Source organism: Apostichopus japonicus, chromosome 4, assembly GCF_037975245.1.
Source record: "Apostichopus japonicus isolate 1M-3 chromosome 4, ASM3797524v1, whole genome shotgun sequence".
Lineage (NCBI taxonomy): Eukaryota > Metazoa > Echinodermata > Holothuroidea > Aspidochirotida > Stichopodidae > Apostichopus > Apostichopus japonicus.
The window spans coordinates 1,407,521-1,432,652 of NC_092564.1; the positions used below are offsets into that span (position 1 = coordinate 1,407,521).

General features: G+C 37.4%; 2 protein-coding genes across 2 annotated transcripts; one reads left to right on the forward strand and one right to left on the reverse strand.

Moving 5' to 3' along the window:
* Window positions 1-5,763: 5,763 nt before the first annotated feature.
* Window positions 5,764-12,318, reverse strand: LOC139966073 (huntingtin-interacting protein K-like). Its single transcript, XM_071968741.1, has 4 exons — window positions 12,104-12,318; window positions 10,233-10,288; window positions 9,053-9,104; window positions 5,764-8,537 (listed from the first exon to the last, which is right to left on the reverse strand). Exons 1-4 carry the CDS (start codon window positions 12,245-12,247, stop codon window positions 8,442-8,444), a joined length of 348 nt encoding a protein of 115 aa, XP_071824842.1. The 5' UTR covers window positions 12,248-12,318; the 3' UTR covers window positions 5,764-8,441.
* Window positions 12,319-14,771: 2,453 nt separating this feature from the next.
* On the forward strand, window positions 14,772-24,448 carry LOC139966075 (heme transporter hrg1-A-like). The gene is made up of 4 exons (XM_071968743.1): window positions 14,772-15,412; window positions 16,048-16,215; window positions 17,169-17,304; window positions 19,829-24,448. Exons 1-4 carry the CDS (start codon window positions 15,247-15,249, stop codon window positions 19,929-19,931), a joined length of 573 nt encoding a protein of 190 aa, XP_071824844.1. The 5' UTR covers window positions 14,772-15,246; the 3' UTR covers window positions 19,932-24,448.
* Window positions 24,449-25,132: the final 684 nt, after the last annotated feature.

Sequence of the window (25,132 nt, forward strand, 5' to 3'; positions counted from 1 at the left end):
CGCAGACTCGTTGCATGATAAGTGAAATGCTTGATAAATTGTTTGGTGGAGTAAGAAGATTCGTAAGCGCAAGGTACGCAACTATGTAGTGGGGTCAGAGGTCGTGCACGTAACACTCGGTTAGGAGCACACTGCCACACAGCGAAAGCTTAAATGTATTTTCAACAGCTTGGCGAATTTGCAACCCACCCAACCTGAAATGATAATGATGTCACTTTTAAACGATTACACATCGAGAATACGTAGTGTCGTCATGGATACAGGAGCCGGGATACAGACCACTCTGTATTAATTTCCCTGGTTTTTATAAGTCATAAATACAGTCAAGTGTGTCTATTGTGATAATAAGTGGTAAAGACGAGTTTCCATTATACATGCTCAATAACGGTATGACGTTGAACATGGGCGTGGGAACTAATGAAATGGCTTGTTTTCCGGGTATTTCAACTATGGGTTTATAATCGTAACGATTGTGGAAAGTTCCTCCTGTGACGTCAAACTGCCATTGTAACGTATATGGAGTATCATTTCAGTTTCGCCAATATCAATCACGTTGAACAATAAATACACAAGTCTATTAATAACTAGTCATCAAAACCAGATTGTTGTAGTAAACGAGAGTAAGGCATATAGGCATTGTTGTTAGACCAATATATAAGTATGTAACAAGGGAAGCCTAACATCTATACCATCGATGAAATTGTATCAAGTATCTGAACATGCCTGGAGAGAGGATGGGATCAGGATGATACAGAACCAGGAAAAATAAGGGGGCCCGGGTGGGGGGGGGGGCAGGGGAGAATAGTGTATTCTCAGTGTCATAATACGATACTTGAGGAGTTTATACAAGGAGTCCGGTGGCTGTCCCGAAGCTTAACCTTATGCTCCTTCCACAATGTTCGATAAAGTTTAGTCTTCATCCTACTCCCTCTCTTGGTTTTGTCTCTCCTCGCAAAAGAAAGGTTCACAATATATTCGTTCACTTGTTGTAACAAATTCCAAGGAGTGATCGAGATGTCAACTCAGCCTGTTACAATATAATAATTTGTATGTATCATGGATTAATCTAATATTGTTGTTACAATCACACGGGCCTTGAACTCATCAAATGTTCATTGTTTGAATTGTTTCCCAAATCTGATCAACAAGTCTGAAGTTGCTTGTAATCTGAAAGTCAGTAGTGAGCTTCCGGTTCCCACTCCACACAACCTTTACCTAGCTGCCATAATTTGCTGTTAAAGAAGAAAGTTTTCCTGACGTGTTTTTTTTCTGACGTCGTTTACTCATGTCCCGTAAGTTAAACTTTATTGGTCGTAAGGAATGTTTATGTACAAGAAGCGCACCGACTGTTTATTTATCCACAAGGTAAATGCTAACTGATCACTTGTTATATCGTGTCACGGTTAGGCCGATTTTATGTTCTTCTCTTTGACGTGCCCCTTGTTCAAGTTTTTCCTCTTTTTGCTGCCTTCTCTTGTATTGGTATATACAAGAAAACTGAAGGGTATTTCTAAAAATTGGGTCGGGTGACTGGCAGAAGCGGTCCACAACAATGATTAAACAAGGAGAAAGAAGACTAGCCTACAAAAGCTAGGGTTTGGTTGTATCTAGATGGACAGACACCATGCATTTTCTGCGGAACTGCAACGTTTCTGCTTTCCAGTTCGAAAGAACGTTTGGCATCCTGAACTAGACTATTAGTATACTTCTGTAACGATTTCTGACAATCAACAGATGAATCATACGGAAGATTGAGTACGCCCTCTCTCCATTCCGCCCACTCCGTACACCTACCAATGGACAGAAAATATGGTTCTCCAATTAGATTAACAACAATTGCCTGGTATTTGGATTCGTAAGTTTTATGAACGAGACGTAATTCCTCATCACCTAAAGGTCAAAGAGAGAGAGAGAAAACTGTTAGCAAACAGCTAATCTGTTGCAAAAATCCTGTGTAGGTAAATATGTTATAAAATTTAATAGGGTTCATAAGATCCTGCTTGTAGAATCGAATCTCATAAAGTCAGTAAGAAAGTCAAATTTAAACACTTTTTAACTTTACAAATAACGGATTCCAGAATGCGCATTGTGTTAGATTTTCCAAGAGCCCAAACTTCTTCCTTGAAAAGTGGTAACGAAGTTGAACTGAGGTGATTATTAAACACGTAGCATATTTCTCCCAACTATTTCGCTCCATTTCAAACAATGGTCCCAAATCTGTTCAACTGCAAAATTCATGAACGCCAATTAATAGATGGCGCTATTCTTATTTGTTGAAATGTTTAAATTTATCAAGAAATCAGTTATACCTAATTTCTAACGCGTCTGAATCGCCAAATACGTCATCTTGTTGAAGAACTAGTTTTGAATGCAATGGAAGTGTCATCAGGTAATCGACCAGAAGCTGAAACTTGCCAAAAAACCCAAAGCAAACCCTCGCCTCCCCCCAAATTAAAGTAATTTGAGAGCGAATTAAATTAATTGCGTTAAATCAGGGCCTAGCGTGCTCATTAAACGCTGCAAATTAACAGGGGTCGCCTTGACCAAAAGCTCCCTGAGTCTACTAATACCTACGTCTGGTGAACAGTAAGGTTGATATACGTCTAAAAACTAATCTAATCACTCATCGCTATGCACTCGTTGCAAAGGTTACCAGGGGCGTATCCAGGATTTTCCAATAGGGGGGGGGGGGCGCCAGGCATGAATGATCGCCGTCCTGGGGGATGGGTCTAAGGGGAGGGGTGTACAATTTTTGCTTTCAAAGAAGGGCTGAAATGCAAAATGGTGTCATATGCATGGGCGGCGATCCGTACTTCCGAGTGGGGGGGGGGGGATATGACCTTGTTGACTATCTAAGCGTAGCGCCACCATGGGTTGGCGCGAAGCGTACAAGAAAATTTTGGGATTAACAAACCCTCTAGATGGCCGGAAACGGCACTTCCCGAGGTTTCCAAGCGGCATGTACCCAACTTTAAAATTGGGATGTCATGTCCGAAATATCTCAAAATCAGGATCCAAAATACTTTTTTTTTTAAATTTCGGGTGTTATTTGGGGAAAATTGCCCCTGTCAATCTTGTTTCAGGCGCAACGTTAGAATGTTCGAGAGCTCTGTTATATTATTCGATGAAGAAAATGGCCTCATGCAGGCTATTATAGGCCTATACACATGCAATACACAATTACACATAGTTACATTCCTAGGTACCGATTGCTAGGGCATCCAGGTGAAACGTGTATTAAGCATTACCCTGGTTACATGAGATTCTCAGCTGTTCGAGGGAACATGTACGTGTGTAGGCCTACTATAGGGCCTATATGAATACTATGAGGGTGCATATATGTACTATATCAATACCGTGGGCGCAATAATACATTTTGTTGTTATAGGGCCAATGAAGCCTACAGTCAACTATTTTTGCTTTATAAAGACGCTTTATTTGAAAAGATCGCACTGCGTTTATGGTAGGCGAGAAATGAAGCTAAAAAAGAGCCGTACATTAACGAAGATGCATAAATGTAGGCATGAAAATATTCTTCTCCCTGGCATTTGGTGGGGGGGGGGGATATGGTGCATTACATCCCCTCCACCCATTTTCATGGGGGGATATATCCCCCCTCCACCCAGGATCGCCGCCCATGGCCATATGTGATCCATTTTTCGACCTTAATAATAAGCAACATTTCCAGTAAATATGGACACAAAATGCACAATTTAGTATGGCTGGCATGTCATTTAGTGTTTATAGTGATAATACAAACACAATTACCATCTATGTTTCTAAAACTATTATGCCGCCTAACTTCGCCAGAACCTTTTTTTGGCAAACAAAAAATAAAGCATACGGGAGGGGGGGGGGGGGATTGAGCGATCACCGACATCTCACATAAAGGTCGTCATCAATTTTTTTGTTTTTTTTTGTTTTTGCTAAACTTTTTTTTTTTTTGGTGACGGCCAATAGGGGGGGCGCGCGCCTGTTGCGCCCCCCCCTGGATACGCCCCTGGTTACCGTAACGAATCCAGGGTCTAAGAAGGGTTGATATAGATATGTAGGGGGGGGCGGGGGTGATGATTGGGGTCGATTTTTTGTGTGAGGTTGAAAAGAGTGGGGACGAAGTGGATATGGAGCAGAGAGCGTGTCTGCTTTAAATTATTGTAAGGTTGCCACAATATGTCCGATAGCGTCGTTTGTGCAATGACCCTATTGGAGTCAGGAGCTTACATTCATAATTTTTCAAGGGAAGGGTTGAGGGGCAGAGCAAATTCGAGGTCAGTAACTGGTCGAGCAGTGTTTTGAGAGTAAACTAAAAAAAAAGCGACAATTTGTTCAATAAAAGCAACTGAAAGCTGATATTGGCTGGTCCCTAGAGGCTGCAGCAGTCTAGAACAAAAAAGTTCATATCAGAAAGAAGACTATGGAATATACAGTATATCAGCACCCAAAGTTGCAGCAAGAATAAAGCACAAAAATACATGAGAGAGAGAGGAATTCAAAATTGTCTGTTATTTTGAAACCACAATGAAGGTTCCACAGAGCAGCCAAAGTTTCAGCATTTCTTGATATTGTTCTCACGTTAACATTGAAGCTGCAATATCTTGTTAGCCTTACATTATCCACATTTAGGAAATGAAGTAACGGAGGAACAGAAAGAACAATGTCTCTTTCTTCATTTCTGTTTTATTACTCTAACGTTCATGGGTTTATGGTCACGCAGAATTGGACTCCAATTTTGAGACCGACTTAACATCGACTTGTAATCCAATAACCATGTTTTGTGTGTTCATTCACAAGTTAAAACAAAACATTTCAAGTTTGTTTGGAATCAGATTATTTTCTTGGACTGACTGATTTTGGTATTTTTTGCAGGTAATGAACGTGATAGAGATTTAGCAATGCAGCTCTATTCAAAGACATATTACAATCATTTTAGAATCAAGTTATCTTGGACTGAGGTTTTGATGATGTAATGAGCTGCATCTTGAGGGATCTAATACCTGAAGCCTTCCTTTTTAAGATATCATGCTAACAAGGTCTTAAGAATCCCACTAATAAATAGTGACCAAACAATTCAGAAGATATCCTATTTTCAAAGTCTGTTTAGACTTGACCTCTGGTGACCTCAAAAAAAAAGAATACTGAGTATTATACATCAACATGCAAAGTGTGAGATCTGCAAGAAATTCCCTTCTTAAGATGTTGAATTTAAAAATTTTCCCATTTTGACCTCTGATGACCTTAAATGATCTTGACATCTCAAATAAAACTAGGCTTCTGCAACTTAATATGGGGCACAAGTGGTCTGAGTATGAATTTTGTGAGAGCTTTCCTTCTGGTGATCGCCTGTACACAAAGTTTTGCATTAAGGCCTCTGGTGACCTTTGACCTCCACCAAGAACTACACACATTTTACTCTCAAGGTATCAGCATACCCAGTATGATGTTGGTACAAGCTTCCCTTTTGAAAACGTTTTCCACAATTTGACCACTGGTGACCTTTGACCTCCACAATATACTCAATATGATGTATCGAAGTATGATCTGTCAGAGCTTCCCCTCTGGAGATATCCTGTTTACAAGAAAGGTGTCAGAAATACAGACACACATGAGTCATAATCATTGCATGAGAATCGATTCTTCTGAGGGACCTGCAAGAAGACTTGTGAGTACAAGTGAAGACAACAATGTTGTAGGAAATGAGAAACCAAACCTTACACTCTTTTAATGACAAAAAAACTAACAAACAAAGCAAAACTGTCAATAAAATTCAAATGTCTATCATTTATTTGTAAACAAAAAAAAGAAAAAAGAAATGCAATAACATACAGAATATTAACATACAGAACACATCTCTGTATGATAGGAGACACAAACACAATCATCATTTCTTGGTAAATGCGATATACAGAACTGTCTTGCCATACTTACCCAAAATCTTATTCCATTGGGAGATATCAGTGTAATGGGTTCGTCACACAGGACTTGATCAAGTCTAAATATAACATCACTGAGCCACAATGTGCTACAATGCTGCAACAACTTTTTGTGTATTTTAATTTATTACAATGTAAATGTTCTGTAATGGAGATAGGTTTTGCAAATGTTGATCTGAAAGATTGAACTTAACATCACCTAATGATGGCACTGGCTTCACTTTCAAAATCTTACCAAAGAAATATGAAAAGAAAAACAAGGAGAAAGTAAAAGGTTTCAGATCATATTGGAATTATATCATCACAGATTGTTTGCTCAAGCTTCCTTCTGATTACAGCCTGTTGTTTCAACTAGGATATATCCCAAAAGAACAAGATTCTTCTTAGCTGTGTTGGGTGATTTGTTCTACACAAAGATCTCTGCCATGTAAGCCAAAGAAGATGCTTGAGTTTGAGTCCCATTTAACTACTTTCCATAAATCTGCATTTTTTCAACGTTTACCATAAAAAATGTCAAAATATCATACCAGGTATTTTGTTAGTGTAATTGTCAGGCCCATTCAAACCTGGCATTAGTCGTGTATATGACAATGGCATACCCAAACATACAGGGATTATTGCTTTAAAAAAATATATAACTGCATAATTTGAGAAATTAAACACAAGTTAATTCTGACAACCTGTTTTGTTAGTATAGCATGCAAGTGTACATAATTTCTAGGCTTTAATCACTAGAGTATAGTCAGTATTGCGAAGTTCGGCATACTGCGAGGTTCGGACACCCTAAGAAATACACGATTTCACCATGAAAAACTACAGGAAGAGCCAAATATCACCAAAAAGTACCAAGCTACAGTTATTTTCTCTCCAAAATGACCCGTGTGCAAGAAATTACTTACATATTTGTCAACAAAATGACGAAGATCTATGAAGTCTGTTATAATTACTGAAAGAGCAACTGCGCCACCAATTTTATCACCAGCGCCACACTGTGGGTTGCGTGTCCGAACTTCGCAATACTCTAGCAAAGAAATACCAGTTCCACAATCACGAAGAATCTTCTTGGAAAACAACGTAAAAACAGTTTGCAGGAAAGAAAGTTTGGCCGTGTATCGTACTATAACACAATTCTCCCACCATATGAAGTATATTTTCTGGTGAATTATACCAGAAGATTTAGTTTTGGGGTGTTTTAAGTCTTAAGTGTCCGAACTTCGAAGTCACCATGCTACTACTACCATCATCTACAGTATTAAACCTCACAAGTTTAATATCAGAGAATATCCTCTGTTGATGTGTTCCATTGTCTACAACCAAACCCTTTGAATTGATATATCATTTTTGGGGTTGTTGTTAGATTTTGCAATCTTTTGTATCTTCTATGGAGAACAAATACATCTCCATGGAGAGGCTGATGTCATCATCAAGTTCGCCTTTTTATGTATACTTCCAGAAAATCCAATTTTATCACCAGCGCCACACTGTGGGTTGCGTGTCCGAACTTCGCAATACTCTAGCAAAGAAATACCAGTTCCACAATCACGAAGAATCTTCTTGGAAAACAACGTAAAAACAGTTTGCAGGAAAGAAAGTTTGGCCGTGTATCGTACTATAACACAATTCTCCCACCATATGAAGTATATTTTCTGGTGAATTATACCAGAAGATTTATTTTTGGGGTGTTTTAAGTCTTAAGTGTCCGAACTTCGAAGTCACCATGCTACTACTACCATCATCTACAGTATTAAACCTCACAAGTTTAATATCAGAGAATATCCTCTGTTGATGTGTTCCATTGTCTACAACCAAACCCTTTGAATTGATATATCATTTTTGGGGTTGTTGTTAGATTTTGCAATCTTTTGTATCTTCTATGGAGAACAAATACATCTCCATGGAGAGGCTGATGTCATCATCAAGTTCGCCTTTTTATGTATACTTCCAGAAACACTCACCAAAACAGGTTAACCAGATTGAAACGTAACTTTGCACTCAGATTGTTATCATCTGACTGTCACATAAAAAATCAGTAATGTTTTGATTAAATTCATATTTATAGAAACATGACCATTCTTAGTTGTCTTCCATGGGTTGTTGATGAATATTCTGTTACATCACACCTTTGCTAGGTATTAAATGTTCTCTCTGTTACATCACACCTTTGCTAGACCTCCTTGAGGTTTAAAGAGCCTCCTTCGGCTTCCTTGGTCACTAGGCAACGAAACCACAAGTAAAATGCTCACTCATCCAGGAAGCACGACTGATGAAGGATACGTTTTCCTTACAAAGCAATCTTGTAAGAGATAACATTGATTGTCATAACATTCATTTCTAGGCATACCTGTAGAGTCATTCCTTTCTATTAGTTTATTGCTGTTGACAAAACTCAAATGTTCATCTCCTCTTGCCTTGGAGGACTTCTGCTTACTTCATCTTACTTCCTGCAGTAACATATACCAGGGTCAATGTTTGCATAGGCTTGGCATGGTCTTCGTAGATTGGCTGCCAGATTTAGTTGGTGAGCTGTATCAAAGCATTCACAACGTTTCCTTGGTTTACTCTCAAACTCCGCTCTGCTTCTGTCCGACTTATCTCCATCTCATTGACCTGTGAGTGAATGAATAGAAGATATTAAGAAGGTATTAAAAGTACTAATCGAAATAAAACTACTCAAATTTGTCAATAATTCTTCAGCTTCTATTACATTGGCCTTCTTTTACAACTTATTCAATTTTGAGATAATTTCAAAATTTGGGTCAAAGGAAGAACTTCATCCCACTCCTGTAAGTGAAGGTTTCCAATGACACTCTAAATAGATAATTATGCACTGCCTGTGTCAGATATGGAATGCATTCATCAGACCTTCATAACTTAATAATAAACAAATAAATTGAATGTGAACAGCATGTCACTAATCAATGCAATATACAAGAACTGTACAGTAAAACAAAAGTCAGTATAAAAGAATAAAAAATCAACAATAAGTCACTGCTCAATACAAAAAACCCAAACAAAACCATTGTTTGATTGCTGGTCAGATGGATTGCTGATATTGTGTCAGCAATCAGTAAGAGGAAGCTAGGCACTCATCAATACCAGTACAAGGAGATAAATCCACTCACTATGAGATCAACATCTGTCTTCTTTATCACCACCTTCGCCAACTCCTTTTCCCTACAAAAAAAGAGAGAAAATAATATGGTTATTTCAGCTATTTGTAGACTGATTTTGATATTTTGAAATCAAAGTTGCACGTAAACTGTTTCTTTTGTGCTATAATATTTCTCCAAAATAAAACAAACTGTTAGCAAACTGCTTATCCACTAAAGAGCCTGTGTAAGAGAATGTGTAAACGTAAGAGGGCCTGACATTTCGATCCTAGCAGGATCTTCTTCAAAGGCTGAATGACAAGTTACAGTAACAGAAGGGACAAATACACACACAGAATACAGACAGGTTAATGAGCAAGGTGAACACAAAAGAGATAGATGTAAGAGGATTAGTAGACAAGGGATTAGTAGACAAGGGATTAGTAGACAAGGAATGGAGAGAAGAAAGAAACCAGGAAGAGGAGAGGTAAGAGATAAACAGATAATTTTTGCCTTAACAAATTCAGATATATCTCATGGTCATACCAAAGGACCTGGTGGGTTAATATTGCTTTGGTCAAATTTATATTCAAAATTAGATATATGATATTCCAAATTTGACTCTCACAAGGAAGGTCTAATCTGGTTTCTTTTTCTAGTGACCAACTGGTTGCATGGGCAGATACTCAATGTAATGAAATGTACAGTTACTCTTCTAAAATTATAGATAAAATCACTACAAATCCTTTGTCAATACTCACAAGCAAACTGGGTCCCTGACATACCATCGGCCTATGATGCTCAGTTTCTTTCATTATTTGTATATATCATTTCATTTGCTTTTCCACAACAATAACGTTAAAACACAGGCACATATATTTCAGTGAGTTAAATTTGTACAGCAGAATTGTCACGATGGAATGTATTAACCAAATTGTTAACAACATCAGCAAGATCAACCAGGGAATTCTCAGAAAAACTGCCTGATTTGGTACAGATTGGTCACCCAATAATCTTATGTATAAAACAGTGAGTTGCTATTCATGTTTTATCAGACCTTTGATCCTCAACAAACTACCTAGAGAGAAGGATATCTACATGACTTACTAGTTCTAGTTACTCATCTGTTCCCATAGACAAACTTTGATGGCTTTTCACACAACAGCTACGTACTGTATGCTAACCATAGACATGCCGACTTTAATATACTCACATTTCTGCTCTCTCCTTAGTCCTTGCTTTCCTCTTTTCATTGACTTCAGCCAAAGCCTGTAAAAGTTAATATAATTTCACAGCTTTATGTTTACTTGCTTTTTGACTAATCAAATGGAGGGGGGAGGGGGGGGGGAGAGAGACAAGGGAGATTGTAACCATAATCTACTCAAATAAGTAATTTTCTACAGAACATAGTTTATATGTAGAATACCTGTAATTTATGGAAGCATGGCTGGCAACTGAAAACTGCAAGAAAACTGTGAAGCCCATAAAAGTTACAAACAGAAGTGGTATTAGCTTTATACAATATTGATTAAACAAAGGTAAGCTTTAATGACAGTCACATATGAACGAATAGACACAAAGGTTGCAAAGAAAAAACTTATCATAATGAAATCAAAGCTCATTTGCTCTCAGCATCAGAGATGCTTGCCTCTGACAAAGACTTCAATATGAACCATTAGAACATTTGTGAAATGATGTGAAACAAAAGGTTGACAGTATTTTTTGTACATATGTTCCATTTTTGTTTGTTCTTTGTAAGACACAAAATTCTGAGCATTTTAATAAAATTGCTGTATAAAATTTGAACACTAACTTATTCCCTGGGATAGGGCACAGTTTTTGTTTTAGGAGTGAAACAAATTAATGTTAATTATAAAGAGTTCTGACATATTTTAGATATTTTGAGTTAACAGTTTTGAGGTTTTATCCTAAAAGAATTGCTTGGGGTCAAACAGAATGCATTTATGGTACATATTTGCATGGTTTTGTTAACTACTTTTGGCAACACCCTACCCTCCTTTAAGTACTGTAATATTAATTGAATATTTTTTATAGTTTCTTTTATTTAATGCATTGAACAATATTTCTAGGCTTCATTGTGGGAATGTATCAAATTATGAATGGGTGGGGGATAAGGGTGTGACCGTTTAAACGGTTAATCGGCCGCAAATGCACTATCCGTTTAGAAAATCACAAACCGTACAAACGGAAATATTTTTTAAAAATTTCAAATACATTTTAAACATGAAATTTATTTAAAAATATGTTAAGAACTGAGTAATGTACTGCAAACTATCAATAAAAAACAGAAAAACAATGTTTAAGGCATGAATAATGTGTTCAATATAATTATAGTAGTAGGCCAATATATAGTCATGAACTCATGATGGTGTTGTCAATTCGTTTTCTCAGTTTATATTTGCGACATATATCACCTGTACATGTACATCGATCAATGGCATGGTGAAATCCTGTGTGAAAGTATGTTGACCCCAAAAGATGCAAATGAGAAAGTACCGTAATAACATTAACAATACAAGGCCAGTATCTGTTAGGTCACACCCTTTGTGGGGGATGGAGTGAAATGTTGAAGCTTGATGGTATATCCAGGTATTTATCATTGTGGAAGGGGTCGAATGGAAAGTTTTGTAAATAGTTTTCAACCTTGATCTAAAATATTTTTCTTTATTTACTTAAAAATACCTTAGGCTACAGTGAAGGGGTCCAATTATGAAAGAGAATTTTGTTGCAAGAAATCAATTATACATGATGGAACTCAAAATGCCCAAGGTTCACTCCCTTTGTACTTGTTGTATGATAGGCAAATAGATATATGGAAGAACCTGACCAGTGAAAGATGGGACTTAATTCCCAAAGCTGTTACTGTACTATGTTAGTGTAAAGCCTAAACGTAGGCTTATATACCGTTTCGTTATGTGCCGTGATGAGTTTAGCCTAAGCTTTTCCAATCAACGCCTAAAGTAATAATGACTATGCATTGATAATGGTAGTCTTGCTAGCCTAACCTAGTCTAGCCTACCATATGCGTAACGTTACAACAGCATGCTACCAAATGTTACACACATTGCTCATATCATGCACTGATATTTCTTGTTCTTCGGCGTAATCGGTGACCCTCTCAAGATCTGCCGCACCACTGTCATGTTTTTTCACTTTCGGGGCTGATGTATCCTTTTCACCCTCATCCTGTTCTCCGTTTGTCGACATTTTTCTACGTTCGTACCAGAATCGCAAAACTGTACCAGGCTAACCTTTGACCTCACAAAATTTACAGTGATATATCAGTCATGGAACGCCGATTTGTTTTGACTTTCACAAGACCCCTTTTGTCTTTCACAAGACCCCTTTTGTGAAGATCAACGGCAAGCTAGACCAGAATATGGCAAACTCTGTGAATTCAAATTGCTGTATATGTTTGCAAAGCAACTTCTGTCACGACCACAGGTCGCCGTTGCGATACAGTTCTGTAAAATAGAAAGTATTTACCGACTGATATCGTGAATAGTGCATGCCGTGGGAGCAAGAAAAAAGGGAAGAAGAAAGTTGGGTGAGGAGGGGCTCAGAAAACCGACGGTGCTTAGGGTTCTTTCCCAGAAAAATCATAGTTGTTTTGAAAGTTATGCAATGGGTCAAATAGCAGGCGCGTAGCCAAGGGGGGGGGGGGGGGCGAAGGGGGCAGCCGCCCCGGCTGCAGCCCCCAACCATTTTTTGCAGTGGCGTAGGAAGGTACTTTTGAGTGGGGGGGGGGGGGCTGAAGACTGTTGGCCGGCCTGGGGGAGGGGTCTAAGGGGAGGGGTGTCCTCCTCCCCTTTGGATTTTTTTGCATTTCCAGGTGGCCTCAGATGCAATTTGGTGCAATATAGCACACTTCAACACCCACTCCATTTTGTAAACTTAATTTTGTATTTTCACCTGGCCTTAGATGCAATTTGGTGCTCCAAATGAGATTTTTTTTTCTCATTTGGAAATGAAAAAGGGGTTTTCTGACTTGCGAAGCGGGGGGGGGGGGCGGAATGATACTTCCGCCCCTCCACATTTTTCACTGGGGGGCTGGCGCCCCCCAGGCCCCCCGGTTCCTCCGCCCTTGATTTTTTGGGTGAAAATTCGGGCAAGATGCTGAGAATTTTTCGGGCACCTACTGGAAGAAGAATAATTTGCAGTGTGTTTTTCAATATTTGGGTGAAAATTCGGGCAATATGCTTTGAATTTTTAGGGCATCTACTGAGAGAATAATAATTTGCAATGTGTTTTTCAATATTTGGGTGAAAATTCGGGCAATATGCTTTGAATTTTTCGAGCACCTACTAAAAGGAGAATAATTTGCAATGTATTTTTCAAATTTTTTGGTGAAAATTCGGGCAATATGCTTTGAATTTTTTCGGGCACTTACTGAAAGAATAATAATTTGCAGTGTTTTTCAATTTTTGGGGTGAAAATTTGGGCAATATGCTGAGTGGCGGAGCGTCCATACAGTCAGAGGGGGCGGATGCCCCCTTGACGGACTCAAATGGACTGCTGGCGCCCTTTTCATCTTTTTACCACTTTTTACCTATTCGCGATTATTGACTTTTTTTTATTGGGCTCTCAAATACCTATTGACATTTGTCACATTTTGTTGGTGCAATTTTTTGACAAATGGCGATGACACCTATTTATTCTTCGTTTATCTGCAAATTAGCAAGGCCTGGAAAGGGTCATTTCCGGCGATCTAGGGAGTATCTTTACTCAAAAATTTTCTGTACGCTCCGCGCCAACCTGTGGTGGCACTCCACTTAGATAGTGTCGAAAGCGCCCCTACAGACCATTCTCTCCCCCTGACCAATACCCCTAGCTCCGCCACTGGCACCTACTGAAAGAAGAAGAATTTGCAATGTGTTTTTTAATGGTTAAAGTTATATTATTGTTAATATCATTATTGTTGTAACAACTTCCCCAATAATGATAACCAATATGGAAGGGTAATAACACGGAAAATGATTTTATGTTATTGGCATGTGATGTAATAACCGATGAATGCCTATATGATGTGCACATTAACATGTGGAACGCGCGCGAAGCGCGCGAAAAATTCTGGTTATATTTTTCGGGCAAGTCGTTGCAGCCCCCCAAATCAAATGAGGCTCCTACGCCTATGTATACAGGGCGGATTCATGATTACATAAATAAAGTAACACAAGGGGCGCTGAGGCCGACTTTCGGTAGCGCGGTGTTTGTTCTCCCAGAAACGAAAAAAAAAACACGTTAGACGTGTAATAGCGCGTTCCTGGACATACTAATTTAGGTTATACATAAGGTTTATAACTAGGCCTACAAGTAGGCTATACTGGGTCGTGTTAATGACTATATACTTGTAGTTTTTTTTGTATGTTGTGTCAAGAAGCGGTTTGTCCCCGTGCCCCCTGGATCCGCTCCTGGGGTAAGTACAAACAGAGTCACTCATTGCCTAGCAAAGGCTCTCTTTGAAGGTTCACGCAGTGCTGTGTAATGCATCCCTAGTAAGAAAAGTGGTGGAGGGGCAGACACATGTACTCATTAATGTTTTACTCCTCCCGTCTCCCTCCTTACCGGACCCTACGCAGCTACGTATATATATATATATTTCTTGTACGTTGACAGATTCAATTGATGTAAAATTTAATCAAGGTTGATTCTGATGTGTCTCGCATTCATGAGGCTATGCATGCAAGCGCAATACTGGATGGGATACGCACAGCGTGAGAGTCGTACGTCTATATATGTACACAGCCCTGGCATGCGCAGGCGTAAGGGTTAGGCACACGAAAACACGGAACCGTGGTTGGGTTTTAAGCTTCATAGATTTCCAGAGAAACGTTTTCGCCACAGAAATGCTTGCCTCATAAGCCCAAAGTAAGAACTTGTTGCAAGCAGCCGGACATTTATCATTTATGATTTGTTTGCAAATATTTCAGGTGTTTTAACTACACTCGAACGTCTATTGCTTATGTAGGCCTGTACTAACTTGATCTACAGTATAAGGCCTAACCTATGCTAGCCTCGGCCATTGCAACATACTATTACTAAGTGAATTAATGCTGACTCAGTGACCGTGCTATCTGCTAGTCCATACTCGTTGTTTTCTTATAGTACTTGCATTCGTGCAAGTTGAGTAGCCCGAACAATTATAACTTGGCCTACTGACTAACATTTGCTTTGAGGACTCCATACATGTTCAAATTGATTGGGAAATGAATGAAAACAACATGGAACCCGGAGAACCAAGTAAGGCGATGATGAGATGCCGCATTGGGTACAGCTGTGTCGGGATCATTTTGGGTATTTCTGTTTTCATCTGCTTCCTGGCAACTCCAGCATTCTATAATTTGCATATTTCCCTATGGGGTTTTGCAAGTGGTAAGTTGTAATTAAGACAATGAAATGCTGGACCAATTGCAAAATAAACCTACTCACTCATTTCTGACTTTTTAAGAATTGCAATATTGTTTACTATAGGATCATTTTGGGTATTTCTGTTTTCATCTGCTTCCTGGCAACTCCAGCATTCTATAATTTGCATATTTCCCTTTGGGGTTTCGCAAGTGGTAAGTTGTAATTAAGACATAATGAAATGCTGGACCAATTGCAAAATAAACCTACCCCGCAACTCACTCATTTCTGACTTTTTAAGAATTGCAATATTGTTTACTAAACTTTAAGAGCAGTTTACTGTACAAGAAGGTAATCAATTACTACAAATGTATCGATAACGTACAGTTAGCAGTGCTATTTCTTGATAATATGCATGCACACAGGATATTGTTCAAAAGGAAAATGTAGATTATTTTCAGGGATGCTTGCAAATTTTGATTTACATCTTAAAAATTTCCATACAAACATTCAATCTCATTGATTAATTAATTAGTGAAACCTGATGTGTATGAAGTCTGAAAATGAAACAGTTAAGTTAGTATGTACAATGATCATACTTCTTTCTAAGCAGATTCAGTCCTCATACTTAATACACACATTTTACTTTCATCTCACGACAGCCTTTTTTGCATTTCTTACTATGATTGTCCATATCCAACATATCAAGGGAGATCGTGATGTCTGGGTCTATCGTTTGAAGCTTTTCATCCTAATTGGCTTCTTTACTGCACTGGGATGCATCATTGCATTTGTAGTTTACCTAGTCTTGGCCATAGTGCAAAAACAAGGTCAGTATTTTCAACTATTTTTATAAGCCTCTTCTTGGCAACTTTAGTTGTAACTTATAACAACAAGATGACTTGTTAATGTCTGTGTGCTTGATTGGGCATCCATGTGTGATGCCAAACTTGTACATATCATTACTCAAAGTGGACAGCATTGTTAGATCTCATTCTTTCAGGTTGATGTCATTGCCAAGTTTTGGAAGGCAATTGCTTTTCATGAAGGTCTACGTTCTTTTTGGGTCAAGATGTATTCAATGTGGAACTCCAGGTGCTCACAAAAGGCTATACATGTGCTCACATACCATGTGGTTTATTGCAAAAGCTTAGGACAAAACACTACACTGTAGGTTGTCTTGACCTTGAAGGTCAGTGGTCCCTTGAGGTCCATTTAGGTCAAAATGTGTACGTGTACACCTTATCTACAAGATATTTCAGGATAGTAAGGCTCTGTATATGATATAAATGAGTACAAGAAGTATGTTATACTTGGTGGAGACTAACAGTCACTTTCGGTCAAAGTTTTAAAAATCAACAAAAATCAATTTTAAATTCCAACAATTATCAGTACAGTATACATGTATAAATTTCAAAGTTCCTTTTTTCTCTTGTTATGTGCGAACAAAGTATGAACTATTACATGTATGTAGCTACTGTTAGTTAGATTATTTATAAATTAGCATTACCCCCCCCCCCCCCTAGTTGTTTTCAAATTTCTCATTGAGTGTTTCATTCTGTTAACATTTTGAGATTTTGCCAGACAAAGTTGAAACCAGCTGGTAATTACATTGCTAAGGCATCTAGCATATCAACATTTTCAGGTATTACAGTATTTTGCAGTGGTTTCACATTAGTTCCATTCAAGAAAAAAATTGTGTAGGAAAGGAATGCAAAGAGATTCATATTATAAGAGAAAGATTATTTGCTGATTTTATTTTTACATTCTGTTTGTCTTTTAGTTTTGTTGCCAGTGAACGGAGATGAAGATACTGAAAAGGGCTACTACTTGGCATCTATCTGGGTCTTTATGACATGGAAGTGGTCCTTTGCCTTGTTTCTGACCTCCCGATCATATAGACGAAATTACACAACCAGGTATGTGGCAATACCTTGATGTTGACTGTGGCCTGAAGAGGTTCACACATACTCCAAGTTCGGTGGGAATCGTGTGTTTGTTCATGAGTAAATGTGGTAATAACCAGTACCATTCAGTGGATAAGAGAATGCTAAAAGGAAACTGATTGTAGAGGCACAGCTTCACTCTTATTATCCATTTGTTAATTGAGTTTTAAGTAAAAGCAGTCAAAGTAATATTAATGTCAAATAACCTTTCATGTGTGTGTGAGGTTCCTTTCACGGTCAGCGTGAAATTTGCTTCTCTTTTACGTTGGAACTCCCAACAAATTCTTTTGTGTTTCACTAGCTAGGAAGCTACTCAAAAGTAAGTGAGGTCTCTGAATGGTTTCGGATGTTCCTTTCAATCCCTGAATGAATCCACTCAGACCTGTTTGTACACACTTTCGTTTACTGACATAAAAGGTGCTACTAAACTGTAGGATTAAATAGTTGCACACCTGTTCCCTTAAGAAATACAAAATTAAACCAGAAAAAAGTAACGATGAGAAAAGAACCAAAACAAATGAAAACAAAACTATGACCGTTTCAAACTGGTATCACTGCCCATTTAGTGTTTCTTATCCCTGTTTTTACTTGAACTTTTTTTTTCTTCCTTGCTTGGTGGTATTGCTATGTATGTATTTGTAGTTCATCGAAAGGTTTAGGGAAGCAAAGCAAAACTAAAGCACACTTAAAAGGAGGCACCAAAAAAAACCGGGGAAAAAAAGGAAGAGAAAATGTGATGGTTTGTTTCCTAAAACATAAGCCACTCTTTATGTGAAGTACTCTGTCATATATTGGATTACATTATATTATATTATTATAGTTTTTTATTAGTTTCAATTATCTCATTCTTTACTTAATTTGAAACTTTATAAGCCAAAGAAAAAGAGAAAAAAATAAAAAATGATAAAGAAGAATACAACAAGGAGCAATTTTGATACCTTGATGAATAGAGTGGACATTCCTGTGAGGACGAATGATATTAAAGGTACTAGTTAGATGTTTATCTTGAAGAGACTGTTATTCCTTTCCTGTACGTTTTGTATTCCGTAAAACCTTTGGTGTTCTATGGAAGGATGTTGTTCACAAAATTGTCATGGCAGGTTGGATTAAATATGGTTTGCTTTTTGTGGGATAAATTTTCACGTGAAGTTATTTAATCGTCTTTGTTACAAACTTTAGAAACTCTTGTAGGATTTGTAGCTTATTTCGTAAAGCAGACGAGAAGTACAGCGGGCCTATTAGTGTTAGCAGACGTCGTTGATGCACTTACTCTGATAAATAGTATTGCTACAAGATTATAACGTTCATTGATAATACAGAGTGTATTGGAGGAAAACTATAAAATAAAGGGTGTCCTCACCTCATGAGCTAGAGAAGACAGTGAAACTGATTAATTCTGGAGCTATGGTAGCATCCATGGACACTTTATCAATGGTCAAGTGTACTGTAGGTCAAGTGTACTGTAGGTCAAGTTTACCATCGAGAGTGCTCTCTCATTTATCTGTCCATCATTCTTCTCCTCTCTCTTTCATGTACTGTTATGATCATTTTCTTTAAGGCATTTCATATTTGTATAACCTGACATATCATTCCATGAAGGAAGAGGTAATGTAACTTTGTATTTGTTTTCTGTTTTTTTTTTAACTCTGGAATTTTGTTTTTCCAGAGATTTGAAAGTCCTATGTAATGTCAGCTGTGAAACAGTAGTCTTTTGTGCAGTATATATAAATATATTATAAATTATACGTGTACACAAGTAATGATAAAAGTCTTAAGTTAGCCAGCCACTGGTATATCAATCAAAATAAAGGGAACATGTTACGTTGATGGTGCGAGAGTATTGAAAGACCTATCAAAGTCATTCCTTCTATAAATTCTAGATTAAATAAGAATGAGGAATGTTTGCTGGGATTTCACATTTTTAACACAATGGTAGATTACCACAAAAGGAAAGAGTGATGTTGGTGTTGTGTTTACTTTTCCTAACTTACCGTATAGTATTTTTTTTAATGTTGAAGCAAACAATAGCTGACTTAAATTCTTTCAACTTGAAATTTTATATTAGAGAGTAATGGGGAGATTGAACATTATCATATTTCACTGATCAGAAAATCACTGTCATAGTTTATTGCAAAAGTTTGATATTTATAGCTTTTTATCTAAGTATATATTCTATATTGTAATCTAAGCACTGTGACTTTTAAAGTCAGTAAACATAATAATGGGAATTGCTTGTAATGTTGAATTAAGGGATATTTGAAGAAGCATCTATGAAAGAGACAGAGGAACAATGCAAAGTGTTTCTGGACAGAAAATTGCCCCAATTAGGGATTTGGTTATTCATTAAAATAGGGGTTGTGTACAATCCAATGCATGACGTTAATTGGGATACTTTCTTGACCATTGCATACAAGCCATAAGTACTTTCTGCTGCATGTTCCTATCTGCCTAGTTATGTCTGCCTTCTCCTATCACGTTTATGCTTTTCTTGTTTCAGGCCGGAATCTAATGGCTTCTTAAATTTCATCCTTTATGGGAATTTACTTTTCTGTTATCCTGGTGCTATCACATCACAACCCCTTGAAGAAGAGATGGCGTAGACATTAGGTGCCATAATCATATCTTTGTTTTTCCATTTTGAGGTTATAATGAAGCCATTGATCATTCGTTCTCCATCATCAATTCCTTTGAACAACCATTAGATTTTGTAACCTAGGCTTATCTCTGGCATGCCTACCTCTAATTGGACTGTAATTGACTTAGTTCATACAGTAGGTCAATTCAGGAATAAAAAAAATTGCCATTATTTATAGAGGTACTGTCAATTAAACCATTCTCAGAGGATAGGGGGTGGAGGACTTACAGTACTCCTCTCTCTAAAATTAGTTACCATCCCAATCCACATCATCCCTAAAACAGGAAATGGTCAGAACAAGGCAAGATATGTACATCAAATAGGTTGTCTTCCCTCCCTCCCTCTCCCAGCTCAGTGATGGACAGTCATTGGAACTAAAAGCTAATCATAACTCTTGTTGAGAAATCTCAACGTTGGCCTAACAGATAGATGTAGACAGTTTGTAAGAGTCATCATCCAGAATGTGCAATTCAAACACCACTCTGTACATCATAGAACAAGAATGGCCCCTAACTGGCCTCCAGTAATACATTGGTTTGTTTCATTTGTTAGAGATGAATAAATTCACATCCTCAACTACATTCATCAGTATTTATGACTGGTATTAGTACACGAAACCTTGAACACCTGTCATGTCCTGGACTGAACCTGTATTCTAAATTGATCTTAATACCAAGCCTTGATATATTTGTATGTTATTGGAAACTGTCCAACTAAATTAATTAATGTATCTCTGTTGTCCCAGCCATTTGGCTACTCCTATGATCAAGTTATTAACCACTCAATTGTATCTGGAAACTCTGCAGGGCCATAGATTTAATGTCATGTTTTATTGCTTCATTTGTAAACCTTTCAAGTTTGATTTGATCATTCCTGGGATAATTTTGACGGACAAAAGTATCTGATCATGCAGCCAGCTAGAGTATGGTTCTCCAGCGGTTTAGCAGTGCCTTAGCAGTCCTAATGTGCTTAATCTGTACTGTCTGAATTGCAGAAACAAGATCGTTTGTAAACGTTCACAAAACTGCGAGCAAGCCTGGTGAACTTACAGAAAGAAAGAAAGGTTCAGTTTATCCAAAGGAAAGAAGTTACATACTTTAGAAAAGACAAGTTAAGGTGCTTACAATTGTTAGATTGACTTGAAACTTCAAACATATGTTTAAAAAAAAAACAGCCTTTTTCAATAGTTACAAAGAAAATGGTATACTAATAAGTGAATGAACCATTATGATCTGCAGTTAGAGAGTGCAGCTTGTCCAGTTTCTCAAAACTAGATAAGACTGATACCACAGCGCCCTCTAATTTTGTGCATTGCTGGAGGACCCCCTGTGACAAATTCAGTGGAAATGGCCGTTCTAGAACCTGTGTTAGTCAACTTCTTGCAAATAACACAGCTGCAATGTCACTTCCTTGTTCATTGTCCTTCTTTGTTAAATCTGTTTTTGGAAACATTGATTGTATTGTCTGTATATTTAGTTTTCATCCTTCATCAGTTAGCTTGTTAGCTTTAGTACCATCCATAGTACTTAAGCCAAATGCTGGCTTTATTTTAAATGTTTCCATTCAAACTCTTAGCAGGACAAATCCATTGTGCTTTAGTCCTACTGCAGTACAGTAACTTTATATTGATATATCATGGAGGTCACAGCCAGGTGACTAGCTAACCTGTGAAATGCAGCTGTGTGTATGAATCACCTTGTTATTAGCTATCGATTGTGCCGTAGTCTAAATTTAATGTGTTGCACAGTTTTATCAAAATTACACCATGACTTTTAAAAAATTATTCGGCAATCCCTGCTGACAGATAAAAATTGTCAGCATTTCTATAAGAATAAGCTTGTGATGATCTTTTAACTACTCAGGCAAAGGTATCAAGCAGTGTAGTAATTCACCTGTCGACGGGGGGATGGATGTGAAGAGGGTTGGGGGGGGAGAAGTGATGGTATGGTAGACAAGTAGTTGTTAATGGGGTGAGCATATTTTTCAGTATCCTTCATTTCATGAAGATATGCTTTGCAACCTGTAAGTCTAGAACATGAAATCCTTTGGAGAGCACAAATGGTGCTTTTACTCTAATTTGTCAATGTGCCCACATAGTCCCATCTTTATCATGTGTTGCACTGATATGAGCAAACTAAATTTTTAACATGAAATGTACATGATCATTATTCTTTGTACAACTCAACTGTGTTGAACTTATCAGAAGCTTGATTAGGATACTACTTTACATTGTTTCCCTGTGTAGGCATAGTTGGTCGTAACAGACTTCAATTAATTTTTGGCTGTTTCATACTCTTCCCTGTCTCTCAGTTTGGGAGGTGGGGAGGGAGTGGTTCGGAGTTGGATTGGGCATAGTTTGGAAGGGCTCCAGTCACCCTGCACCCCAACACACTTTGTAAAGAAGCTATGACTATCTCATCTACATACTGTACTAACCCACCAAGGTCCTTTGCCCTGATAGTCTTTTACTGGTTCTTACAGTAAGAATCACAGCATGGTATCCAGGTATTCGTCATATCTCTGTCAAATGATTTGTGTGAATTGCATTCCTCTTAATGTTCATTTTGTGTTGGTCTGTTGTTTCTTTCATAGAAGGTGCATTTCATTATTTTTTTCTTTCAATTTCACATAACAAAACCATTCTTAACGGTGATAGATTTGATACTCCTGCCAATCTTGCATTTATTCAAATTTCTTGACAAATTTATATCAAACGGCAGAGAATTCACTGTTAATACACTTTTTCCTATCGATTCTTTTTACTACTATTATCATCATGGTACTATGAATATCTTTGGTTTCTTTTATGTTGTCTTTCAGATATATATCATTGGAACATTGTATCAATCTTATTTACAAAGTCTGAAAAAGGTTTCATTTGGATCGGGGGGGGGGGAGAGAAAGGGAGGGGGGAATGGGAGGGGGGATTGGGAGGGGAATCATATGGAAATGGGCATGTTAATAAGACAATGACAAGTCTGATCAAAATTACTCAAGTAGATGTTATAGAAAATAGAACAATTGATGTATATGACTCTTGAGGGAATATATATTGTAACATTTCATCATGTCATCAATGTTTATTGTCACTGGGGAATTCCTTAGGGATAACTTTGTGAGAAGATATTGATAATGGTTTGACAATACCAGAAAATCCCATTAACAGTGTAGTGTGTACTTTGGCTAGTCAAGTAATTGCTTTAAGTAATGAAGTAAAACTCAAATACTTTTCTATATTTCTGTTTGTAAGTTAAATGTGGTTAATGCTAATATAAGAAGTGGCAGGGGAATGGAATCTCAGTTCAGAATGAAATCATTAATTTTCTGTTTAATTAACCTTTATTTTTATGAAAATTCTATAGCAAGGTTTCTTGTAGTCTGATTGATATAATAGTCTCATTTTGAGTAATAATCACATAACAGCATGCCAGTATACACATTCACCTGTTATAAGGAAGAATGCTTGGTATTAGAAAATAAACCATTTTACCAGGGTGATAGCCAGACTTCTCCCCCACCACACCTCCACTCCCTTGGCTACGCTACTGGTACCATGTTAGATACCAGAATCAAGAGTGCAATTATTTCAATTATCTTTCTTCTAGGTTTTTCACCAGGAAGTAATTCAATATAAAATTTGTTTGTAAGGCACAAATATGTTAAATATATATATATAGAATGGAACATGGTTTATCACACTTTACACTGTTTCTTAAATTTTTATCATATATTCACGTGTGCTTAATTGCTATTATGGGATGATTTAACAGAAAAGATAACTTCTTTATAAACTTGTATGTAGGTTTTTCCTTTCATTGCTTAAAGCTGTGCAAATAGTACAGAAGCATGTATAGATGCCAGTTTGTTTTTCTCGTTTTTTTTCTCATTTCAAATGGCATATTCGATGGAGTGTATGAATCAAATTGTCAATGTTATTGTTGTTCTATGTGGCTACTCATTGCCATTTCATGTGAGGTTTATGTTCAGCTAGAGATAGTCAAGATATATAACAATAACTGAATTAATTCCACAAGCTGATTCTTAGTCCAGTTGGGTGATGAAATCAATGAGGGTATCATAGTTTGATAAAATTGCAACTCTAGTTTGAGTAAGTTTAGGTTAGTTTGGTCAAAGTATCATAAACTGGCAAAAAAGGGTCTTAAAAATTGAAAAAAATAAAAAAAACAGCAAAATTTTCATCAATCATGTCTAACAATATATTGATTAACGAAAATGTTTCTGAGTTGGTAGTGAACCATTTACACAATGAATGATGAAAATGTAGAAGGGTTTGATGCAAGAAACACTGTCTGTACTGCACATTGCTGCAGATTACATCAGGAAATTACTGGACAGGATCATATCTGTTGTGTACAGTCTCATTTCTTCATTGTGTGTATTAAATGCTATGAATTTATTGAGTGTTTAGATATCAGCAAAAAGATGCAAAGTATGATCAATAAATTTTGCAAGAATAATGAACGCCTGTTTTGTTTTCATTTAATATTCGTGATGGGGGGGGGGGACTTTTAATGTTCGCAGGCATGTTGCAAGATCTGAAGATCATTCTGAGGGAGAGAAGGCTGGGAAGGGAGAGGGGAGGGTTGCTGATGTGGTTTAATGGAGGGAATCTTCTCCTGGAAGAAAGAGTGATAATCATAGAGTATCTCAATTATTGATTGATTGGTGATATTGACAATACATTTGCTTTACTCATGGTGTGGGGAACAAATTTTGGCCAAAGTTGTGTCCCACAGCATGAAAGTGATTCATCCTTGGGTGCATAAATGATGATAATCGTGGGTACAACAACTTTATTCTTGATAGCAAGATACTATACTACTACCAGTTTACCGTTGTGACCTAGGATATGGTAACGTGGTCAGAAGATTTCTCACTTCATACTCCTCACAAACAGCCAGCACCAGCCACCCAGTCAATTATTGCATAAATTTGATGGCAAAGAGGCACTTGAAAACTGCATGAATGAAAAAATGTGCATATTTTTGTCACATAGACCAAGTTAGAGCATGTACAAGTCTGAGATATTAGAGCTATATATATATATACTGTAGGATTGCACAGAAGTACTGTATACTACCAGCAGGGATGTATCCTCCCCATTGAAAAATGTTAGTAAAATGGAAGATGCTTTGATGCAAAATG

What these genes read in the sequence shown, in the direction of transcription:
- LOC139966075 (XM_071968743.1), top strand. Translation starts at nt 15,247, where the DNA reads ATGAATGAAAACAACATGGAACCCGGAGAACCAAGTAAGGCGATGATG. An exon ending in CCTATGGGGTTTTGCAAGTG is followed by an intron (nt 15,413 to 16,047) that starts GTAAGTTGTAAT and finishes ATCTCACGACAG; the next exon opens with CCTTTTTTGCATTTCTTACT. An exon ending in GGCCATAGTGCAAAAACAAG is followed by an intron (nt 16,216 to 17,168) that starts GTCAGTATTTTC and finishes TTTGTCTTTTAG; the next exon opens with TTTTGTTGCCAGTGAACGGA.
- LOC139966073 (XM_071968741.1), bottom strand. Translation starts at nt 12,247, where the DNA reads ATGTCGACAAACGGAGAACAGGATGAGGGTGAAAAGGATACATCAGCC. An exon ending in CAGTGCATGATATGAGCAAT is followed by an intron (nt 10,289 to 12,103) that starts GTGTGTAACATT and finishes TAACTTTTACAG; the next exon opens with GCTTTGGCTGAAGTCAATGA. An exon ending in ACTAAGGAGAGAGCAGAAAT is followed by an intron (nt 9,105 to 10,232) that starts GTGAGTATATTA and finishes CTTTTTTTGTAG; the next exon opens with GGAAAAGGAGTTGGCGAAGG.